This window comes from Colias philodice, chromosome 14 (assembly GCF_061535455.1).
Source record: "Colias philodice isolate Cphi_HAF_F1 chromosome 14, ilColPhil1 Martin Lab GWU primary, whole genome shotgun sequence".
Taxonomy (NCBI): Eukaryota; Metazoa; Arthropoda; class Insecta; order Lepidoptera; family Pieridae; genus Colias; species Colias philodice.
Genome location: NC_143099.1, coordinates 2,711,546 through 2,722,361, shown reverse-complemented (window position 1 = coordinate 2,722,361; position 10,816 = coordinate 2,711,546). Strand labels below are relative to the sequence as shown.

The 10,816-nt window shown below is 31.4% G+C and overlaps 2 protein-coding genes across 2 annotated transcripts; one reads left to right on the top strand and one right to left on the bottom strand.

Annotated features, from left to right (window-relative positions):
- Positions 1-167: 167 nt before the first annotated feature.
- Positions 168-5,291, top strand: LOC149482691 (E3 ubiquitin-protein ligase RNF212B-like). The gene is made up of 8 exons (XM_089703471.1): positions 168-420; positions 516-580; positions 656-775; positions 2,011-2,140; positions 2,599-2,708; positions 3,525-3,602; positions 3,998-4,092; positions 5,107-5,291. Exons 1-7 carry the CDS (start codon positions 315-317, stop codon positions 4,088-4,090), a joined length of 702 nt encoding a protein of 233 aa, XP_089559597.1. The 5' UTR covers positions 168-314; the 3' UTR covers positions 4,091-4,092; positions 5,107-5,291.
- Positions 5,292-6,407: 1,116 nt separating this feature from the next.
- Positions 6,408-9,352, bottom strand: LOC149482690 (uncharacterized). The gene is made up of 3 exons (XM_089703294.1): positions 8,393-9,352; positions 7,860-8,152; positions 6,408-6,630 (listed from the first exon to the last, which is right to left on the bottom strand). Exons 1-3 carry the CDS (start codon positions 9,186-9,188, stop codon positions 6,490-6,492), a joined length of 1,230 nt encoding a protein of 409 aa, XP_089559420.1. The 5' UTR covers positions 9,189-9,352; the 3' UTR covers positions 6,408-6,489.
- Positions 9,353-10,816: the final 1,464 nt, after the last annotated feature.

Below are 10,816 nucleotides of genomic sequence, written 5' to 3'. Positions count from 1 at the left end.
TTTTGTACTGAAGCTTGCTGACATTATTTTGCACTCAAACATATATTTATATACTAATTGTACTGTTATTAAAATCGTATTGTAGAAATTATATATAAATACTTAAAAATAATACATATTATTTTTATTTTTAATTTAGATTAAGACTTTATGTTGTCAAGACCAAGAAAAATAAAAAAAAAATATAGCCCGCCATTTTGAATTTTAGAATGGCGCGTATTACCGCGAATCGAAATACAATGAGCAAAAGTAAACAATGCTGTTAATAGTTTTAAATCGAAAATCGAATAAACTGTCATTTTTTTACGCGAGGAATGGATTGGATACATTGTAACAATTGTTTTATTCAATTGGAACCCGGAATAACTTTACACCTAACATCATGTGGTCACATGTTTTGCAACAATTGCTTGAACAATGGTGAATATCGTTTATTTTCAAATACCTACAGGTGCAAATTGTATGTTGTGTTTGTGGATAATATAATTGTTAAAATACATATTTTATTACTATAGGCGCAAAAGAAAATACATGTTTAGTATGCAGGGCACCATGCTCTATGATGAAATTGGTACCTGACGTGAGTAAAACCACAAAATTTAAATATTTAATGTCGGTTAAATAATTCAAAGTAAATCCTCAACTATATTTATAGATGAACTCAGACATTCAAGACTATTTTACCGACCCAGAGGAAATAATAAAAAAGAGTTGTGAAGTAATACAATTTCAACGACAGCACAGGCGTAGACTTTTATCGTATTTATTACAGTCGGTAAGCAAACCAGTGGATTAAGTATAGAATATAAATAATTTAAATACAAAATAGTTTATGTAGTAGATGTTTGAATATTATGAATAAGATATTTCAATAGAGCTACTTTAGGTTGTTTTTCTTTACAATTACATATATAGGTTGTTTTACTCTTACCAAATGATTTGATACGAATTTATAGCCTTATCACAAACTTTCTAGTATAATCAATTTATACCCTTTTCTGTAGCTTGTAAAATATCTCTCACATTCGAGACACCCAAAATTAATTCCTTTTAGGGTCAAAGGTACACAAATAGTTATTAGTATCAAAGGTTATTTATCTTTCACCGTAACAAAACGACACTTACCGCAAGCTTTTAGAGCGCCTCAGAACCCGTACTCAGAACTTAATTAACTTTGCCGAATTAACAGACCCTTTTTGTAAGCGAAATTTCTAACGCCGCTCTAATTTGAGCTTTAAAGGAAAATCGGTACAAGCGATATTTTTGGAACATCAAAGACACGTAAAGAGTAACTTTTTGTTTAAATATTTTGTATGATATGTATGAAAACTATTAATAGAGGATCTTTGTTTGATAAAAAATAACGCATTGTATCTATTGAGACGTACGTAGTACATATTAACTCAATGATTGTATCTGCATAATATATTTTGGATTGTTGCCTCAGTAGTTGCGACATCATCTATCCTGAATGCTGAACATGATGTAAAAGAAAGATTGTAGTTTTTGTGATTAACTAAAAACTTAATAAAAGTAGAGCTAGTGAATTCAGTGCATGTCGTTATTTTTCTATAAATGAAAACAGCTTAAACCTTCATAAAAATACTGAAGACCAAATTTAATAAAAAGTTCATACTAATTTATGTAACTGACGTGAGAAAATAAACTCTTTTTTATTTATTTAATTATATGCAAGCCATATCTAATAATGGGTACAGACGGTATTTTAAGTAGCATGTACTATCTTTGTGTAACTTAGATTGTGTAATCCCAGTTTACTCTAAGTCATTGAAACTAATTTTCGTCCAACAATACTTCTTAATTAGTTTAAAATAAAGTATAAACTGTCTTACCACAAAAAAAACTTTAAGACAGGGTTTAACTTCAAGCGCGGGTTCTCTTTAATCTGGTTGTGTCGTATTTCACATAGACAACTAATAAACTGACAGAGAGTTTAAAGTTTAGACTGTGTTTAAATTGTTTTGTGCTAATACCATAAGCGTTTCACAGACGAAGAAGTTTTACGCTGCACGAAACGAACTCAAGCGTGTGACAGAACTGTGCCAGAAACAACATAAACAAATGAAGGAATACCAGAGGATTATAAAAAAACTACAGAGTCAACTCGAGAGCCAGTCTAGTAAATTTCGCTTTGATATTAATTACAATAGGCATTTTGTTGAAAATAGGTCATAATTATTGTTTTTGTGTTTTGGTAAAGAGAAAGGATGGAGGCGTTTCTGAATATTTACAGTAATAAAAAACTTTTCTATTTTAATGCTTTAATTTCAAGTAACACTGTTTTCTTCATTGAAAAATATATAAATACGAAAAATTGTTATACTCCTACAGGAGTTTCTAAATTTTGTTGCATTCTCTTCAATTAATGTCTTAAATATGAATGGTTCGTTAAACATAAAGTTATATTATCTTCCTCTTTAATTTATGTGTTTCTTACGTATTTTTGTATCTATATATTTTTGGGAGTTGCAAAAGACACATCTGATGTAGAGTCCTCCTAATCAACTCACTTTAATAATCTTCCATTTTCAAGTATTTTATTTTTTATTCATTTGAAAACTAATTTGTTTATATTAGAACAAACATCACCCTTCAGTGTGCCCATATCGCCAGGCAATAATATTTCTCCCGGCTTCATACAAGCAACGCCCACATATAAGCGGCCTGCAAAAAGCACTCCGTATAGTGTAAGTATTCTTTGAAAAATCTCTTTATTATATAGAAGACGAATGTTGGGTATTTTTGTATTTTTATATTTCTTTGATGTTATACTTTGTTACGATTTTGTATGTAAGGAATGTAAAACCAGTCTTTATTCGCAACAATACACAAAGTACCAAATATTATTTTATGGCTGTGTTGTATATCTCTACTAATATTACCTACCAATTGATGGATATTTATATTATTTACTGAATTTTCCTTTCATCCTTTTCCATTTCACAACTCTAGATGTTAATTTTCATGCATTTTACTGTACCGTTTTTGCAGTGTTTTTCACCAAATGAAAGGAAAATGGCATGATAACGTGAAATGTTCGCAATCGAAGTTTGCGAAAATTTACTTTATCCTAAAATCTAGATTGTTACCTCACTACAGACACTAAGTTTAGGTCTCACAGGCATCTTTAGGATAAAACCCAATATAAAACTATCGTTATTGCCTAGAATATTTATTTTATACTTCGACTACTGTAATCTGTAGAGAATATAGATAGAATTAACGTCAACACTACATAAAGAGGTTACAAAGCTTATCATCTGTTGTTGTTTTAAATTGAAAGGAATACGAAAAAATAATATAATATCATTCTTATATTTTTTTCATAATTGCTATGAGGAAAAATAAATAGGGAAATACACTAGATTTTGCATCAATTTATCTATTAATATCAAGAAATATAATAATATCACTATCTATATGTATTAGGGTATTCCCTGACATACAATAATATTTATACATATATTATATTAAATTATATTTAATAGTAGTTTATTTGATAGCAACCGTATCAGTCGAACCTCGTGACCCCAACGCGGATAAGCAAACAACGATCGAGTAATTTTAGCTCCCAGAGTCAGGTAAGTTTGTTATTTACTTGTATGGCATTTGATAAAATTAATGTTTGTGTGAACTTTTTAGATATTTAACTGTTATATTTCATTTTATGTAGTGTAATTGAAACTCTAAATTCGTACTTTCACTTAAAATTGGATGCTAATAAAACATGATTGTTATACGACGTAGTTTTCAGTTAGCTCTAGATATAAAAAAATACTTTTGATTATACATGAAAAAGTTTGATTTTTTGAGCGCGACAAATAATAAATCTGCTTGCCTTAAAAACTTAACAGTATAGAGTATAGACCTATATAATTTACGTAATATTTGTTTTTTTTTTATTAAAATTTATCTTTAATTTTAATTTTTGTTTTTTTTTATCTCTATTACACAATTTTATAATTTTCCCTTCCAGAGGTCAAACACGTCTAATAAGATATCGTCGACCGTGTTCACGCCGCCAACCCCCGAGTCGGTCGGGTACAGCCACTTTTTAAAGAATCTTTAACGGTATTATTTGTATGTGGGAAGAATCGCAATGCGAATGAAAATATTAGCAAAATTTGTTTTGCATTAGATTTATTTTTACATTATTTCACTAGTTTGACCTAGTTACTTCATATAATGATAGAGTTCGGAAATAGCTAGATTATGTAATATGTGATTTTTTTACAGGAAACTGTACCAAATACTCGCCTATTATTGAATTATTAAAAAAACCTTAAACGCTATCTTTAATAAGAAAACTTACAAAATACACAATATTTTTACAGCAAAAAGCTTGCTGGCTCTTAAATTATTGACTTTCATTTTAATAATTAACTACGGACACCTTTCAACTGTTTCCATATTTCATTGGATCGCTTTTTACTTACTGTGAAGCTATTAAAATTGCTATCAATATTTATTACCTCAAATATGGATATAAAATTTACTTGGCGCCGCATTATTTATCCATATTTGACTGGATCTCGTGTTGTTTGAATTTTTGAGCTATAATTTTTTGTAATATTGTTTTTGCTTTTATCATTCATTCAGTAAAAATTCCTACAGAAATAGCCAGTGAAATATTCTTAATTCCATATGGAACAACATGATATTTCTTTAAAATACATATTTGAATTATTTCCAAAGTATATTTTCTTGCTAATATGTGAATGTAAAACATGAAAACAGTGTGTATTTATAGCCTATAGGCATATTGTATGTACCTACCTATAGGCTATAATATAATATAGGTTTACCTTTCATACCAGTTCAATAAGATAAATTTCGTTTTATCTTTTAACATGCTTATAATTTTTTACTAAAAACACATGGTTTCTTAGATACACGTTTCTATGTTCTAAAAGAATCTGTTCATCCCTTAGATTACTTAATGATCTAAGGTTCATCCCAATAGTTTTTGATAGGTCATTGGCTTAACTAACCCTAAAAAACTGTTTTCAAATACTAATGAAATACTGCAATTATTCATACAGTCTACGAATACCATCCATTAATATTTTAATGTGTTATTTTAAGGTGCATTTTGACTCAAGGCAGCGAGTCCGGTTATTCATCCAACAGTCCTTGGACGAAATCGCCGAGTATTTTGTGAAGCAATTGCGATGCAAATTTGCGTTTAACAAGAAGTTTTCTCATTTTGTTTTGTTTGTAATTACATTTTAAAATAAAATTTTTGTTCAATGTGCATGTTGTCTGAATAAATATTAATTGATTGATATTGTTGTTTTATTTTCCCGTGTTGTTCTTTAAAGTAGTAGGTAATAACAGACGTCTGTCTATATACTGAAAGTTGATACTATTTGCATTAAAATATAGATTGGAAATGTATTCGCAACTTTGTTTATTACGAAATACGAATGCAACTTTATGAATATGCTAACAATAATTACCATGTCTTCTTAGATTTGTTTAATGGAATTTTGTTAATTCTTTAAAATATCAAGATAAGAGATTTAATGTAAATCATCTTATAAATAAATTAGGTAATCACTTCCAAATCTTTATTGACATAGCTTCGTTTCTGTATTTATCAAGGTACATCTCTTTAATAAATTTAAGATACAGATCTGTTTGATGTTAAGATGCTTACATATTGAATTGATAATGTCGAAAGTATGAAATTATTGTGTTCTTTACTTTTAGGGTATAAAACTAGTCTGTGACGATGGATCATATTTAACTTCATGGCAGACTTATCACTACCTATTTTAAAACTAAGTCGCTTTCTGCCGTCTCTGAGTTTCTATCTTCAAAAATTTGTAACAGATTTTGATGAGTTTTTTAAATAGATAGAGAGACTCGAGAGGTAAGTTTTAAGGTGTTACCCGGCAATTTCGACTATGTTCAACCTCTATAAAGTCTGGTACAACATAAAGCACAATACCGAAAAAAATATATAAAGTAGGATGGTCTTTGATCTTTAATTGCTCGCGAGGATTTTTTTCCAAAGTTAATAGATTTCTAGAAAAAAAATGTGCCGTGGTCATCGATTTTTCCGCAAATACTCTATAAACTTCGTAACCTGCCGACTTAGAGCTCTGAAAATTTTATGTTTAATAAATTATCAGTTACACAACAGTACCTGACGAGGATTTTTTGTTTCACTGATTAGTATCTTTTTAAATACAAAATGCGAGGAAAAAAGAAGGTGCAGCGGGAGAGGTTTGAGATCCGTCTAGTATGGTCAAGGTTATTAGCGCATGTATAAGCCTTAATATGTAATTTGTTAAGTTTTAGACAAAGTGGGTGAAGCCGCGGGCAGAAAGCTAGTAAGTGATAAATTCTAAAATTCATCTTTCACGATAAAAACACACATAAAAAACATATTCGTATATTTCAAATCCATTTCAAACAAGAAAAGCAATAATTTCTTCGTGTATCGTGCAGTTCATACATTTCTCAGTGTATAGGCAATATTCCTTTGTTCTGTTGATAACCACCGCTTGCTTCTTGGTGACCGTGCACGGCTTGCGCACCGAGGTTATTGAATTTCTCCAGTAATTCTGCACCTCCCTTGTAACCCTTTTGTAGAAATTCACCCTGTAACGCAATAAAAAAGTATAGGTAGGTTTATTTGGCACACTTTAAACTATTAGAATTTTGGGATTAAATGGGAGAGCGGAATGATGTTTTCACCGACCTTTAAACTCAATGTTATACAATATTTTTAGTAAAGTTACCTCTCTAAGATTCCACTTTTTATTTTTAATAACGTTTTGATGTTGAAAAAGCGAATTATTTTTTTATGAACCCAATGTTAATATAACACGAGTAGGTATTACAGATTACAAACTGCAAATCCATGAAACAATGAATCGTTTAATATCATACAAACCGCTCGGATTAGACGAGATTGCAAAGACCCTATTCTATGAAAAAATACATCCCACTTTAATAAAGTAAAGTGGTTTACATTACTCAGATTCCCGCAAAGAGATTATGAATATAAAAAAATCTAAGCTGCAATTCCCGTGTCACTTTTCAGTTAACTTGAAATGCAAAAGAAAGTCTAAAGATGCAGCGGAGCATTGTGTTCTATAAAGAATTTTCAATAGCGTATACAAAGTGCTTTTTCTATTTCCTATTATATACTTCGGTTCGCAATTTAAGTACAGTTTCACGGTATAAATAAAAACCACAAACGTAACACTTTTATGCGGACGTCCTTCGTAATACAATACCCTGAGATGAGGTTAAGGACATTTTAAGACGGGATTTACAAACTAATAGTGTCTGGTATGATTGCTAGTAGGTTTATTTAATTATTTTAACAGGTATTTTATAATTGGATTGTGAGAGCTGTTGCCTGCGCCTTTGTTTCTATAATGAATATGGAGATGGTTGCATAAATAAGAATTAATGATATCCGGGAATTTGCCAAAATATAAAAAGTGAGTGAGGTAAGTAAATTTTAGACTTCTATTTAAAACAATAACAATTAATATATCGCGAACGACCCGTATTATCATTATAAATGTAGTTAATTAAAATAAGAAGTTCTGTATGTCGTTAAATACACAATATTTCCACTACATCAATAATATTTTCAATAAACAAGTGACAAGCAAATGTACAATATCAATTATTCAACATGAATACACAAAATGTATGTACATATTATATCAGTAAAGTAAGAACGATTGCTTCATAAAATATTAGCAGAGTTCAAATATTTACTCTCACACGCGTTAAAACGTTGGGAAAACTAATATTGGAAAAAAAAATATTAGTTCAGGTAAAACTGGATATTTAAAGAAAACTTTTATTACCTTATTTGCCTTGGCATCGTCAATCTTTTGTTCTGTAAAGTGATGTCCTTCCTTGCCTTGGGCATTGGCGTCGAGGACCTTTTCTTCGTGAGCGCCTTTGAAGCCTTGCTGGGAGTTCTCGCCGAAAGAACCAGCGTTCTGTCCGGCCAGTTTGTGGTCAGCCTCGTCGTGGGCTTCGTCGTAGAAGCTCTCAGACTTTTCCTCTTCATTCTTGCTGCTTGATGACTTAAAACCCTTGCTCACGTGACCCTTTTTGTGGCTTTTTGCCTTTTTCACTTGCTCTTCGTTTGCTCCTGTTACAATATATTTAGTTTTATTGAAAATAAAATAAATATTGCTCATGATGTGGGTTTTTAACATGCATCTTTTCGTCGTATCATTGCGATACCAGACCGCTCAGCTACCCATGAATTTTTTATTCAAATTTTTAAAATTTAATGTTACTTAATTTAAATACTGTTATTTTTATTTTAAACGTCATTCATCATAACAATAACTAAAATAATAAATATCAAATGAAAATGATCATGTACCTTGTTTATTAACCTTCTGTCCACCTTCATAGAACTTTTCATCTCCGGCAGCTTTCTTTTTTGCTTCTTCATCTTTAAAGAAGCTCGATTCTCCCTTTTCAGCTTTAGCTGCTGTGGCACCTTGTTGGAATCCTTCTTGTCCATGCTTTACTTCTTCTTCAGCTTTCTTTTCCAGCTTTTCTACGTTGTGATCAGCACCCTTCTTCTGAGCAGCGTCATAGGCATTCTTGTCGACATATCCACCTTGAACTTGTCCGCCTAACACCGGGTGGTAAAGCAACCCATTTCCATAGCCGATTCCGCCAACACCGATGCCTCCTAGACCAGGGTGAATCAATCCATTCGCGACTCCAATTCCATTTCCAATTCCGTTTCCAATTGCAGCTCCGTTTACCCCACCAAGACCAACAGCACCAGCACCTCCTAATCCGATCCCGTTACCGATCCCACCGATTCCCAAACCACCAACGCCCCCGAATCCTCCCAAACCGATTCCTAATCCTTGACCAAGTCCTAGTCCACCTAAACCTCCAAGACCAATTCCTTGACCATAACCAATACCAGATACAGCGTTGTGTATTGTGGATGCTGCTCCGTTTAAATTTTCAGGATAGTCTTCACTTTCTTCAACTTCGTATGAACTTGATATGGGCATTCCACTCCTTGCGTCCACCAACATTGAATCTAGTTTTTCCTTTACATAATCATATGGTGTTTTTTCTTCTGCTAGTTCCACTTTCACCGACTGCGTCCCGATTATGGAAAGAAGAGATATAATAAAAAATGCTGACGACATCTTATTGATTGCGTCGTTATCAACGTGCCACTACTGATGTCATTTCGTAAATGCTGTGTTTATTTATAGTGATGTTAAATTTGGTGGAACGAAGCCGTTTTATTGTTGGCGTGATAGTTTTCACGCGACCGTTCGGGTCTTGGTGGTTTCCTTCCTGTGTTATTGTCTTAACTAATCTTAATGAGAACGTTACTGTTAAAAATACAATGACTTAGCTTCGACCTTGCTTTCCAGTTCATTGGAGGTGGCAGTGGGCCGATTTACGCAACGTAAAGTTTTACGTTTTCTCGAATGTCTGTATGAAATTTTACCGTTCCTATTATCGTATCAGTTCTAACTTCTAATATGTGAAATTTGTCTATATTCATGTTCTTTTAGAAATATTAATAAATATTTTGAGTGTTATGATATTAATTATTTAGAGATAAATATGGTAGAACCAGATGCAACCTAGATAAGTAGAGATTAAATACCATCAAGCAATAAATTTATTTTTATTACATGGTGATGCTATTGAACGTATTTTTTTCGGAATGATTGAATAAACTTTTTATTAAGAAGACCTTATGACTGCTTTATTGTTATATTCTTGTTAAAGTTGTCTCAAATTGCGACCTTCTTCAAAAACCGATTTCACGTGAATTTTTACGGTTGAATATATGTCGAGGGCTCAAGTTAAGGTTATAGCACTGTCTATGTCACTGAGTAATTAGTCAACAAACAGATAATTAATCATGCGATAATTACCTAGACTCTAGAAATCAGAATCAGTTAGTCGTAGAGTATTAAATAGAGCTACATTGATAAAATAGCAAGGCAATGTTATGGAATAAAGTATGAGGCGAAGTTATATTTTGATTCCATGTTTGTGTAAAATTATAAGTATAGGTATATATACAAAAAACTATTAATTTTATTTTCACTCGATGTTTGTAGAGCTTTATCAATTTAATATTTGACGCAAACATAAACCAAATGAGAATACAATGTATTTCATTAACTTTGTAAGGCATAATATATTAAATTAATTACCCGCTTATAGCCCGCGGGGATTTATAAGTAAACCTAAAAATATACCCAGAGGTTTCTCAGTATAATTGGATAGTAAAATATTAAACAACAATAACGAGAATACGGAGCAACAGAGTTCTGAATACTTTATTAGCTCGCGCCTGCTGCAAAATACACGGCAAAGAGTTACTTACACAATAAGTAATTTATTCCAACAGGCGCTGCTTATTAAGCAATTATATTTTATGGACCCCTGTTAATTGCGAAAATCGTTCCTTTCTCTCCTTTTTATGAATAAACAGAGTAAATAAATTTCTATATGTAAAAAGTCTATAATCAAGATTTCTAGTCAATGTCATTTCAAGTCAATTGGTACAAAATAACATTAATTTTCTTTAAAATATTATTATACATACATATATATCGTTACTGACGGTCCACCCCGGCTTCACCCGTGGTACATGTTTACGTTTTTTCTCCATAAGAACCATTCTCGTCTTTTAAAGAATATTCTAAAAAAATAATTATCGAAATCGGGATAATAAGGGAAATAGGGATTTTTTTATATATCTATACCTACCTAGAGATAAATACCTATCTGAAATAGTAAATATGTA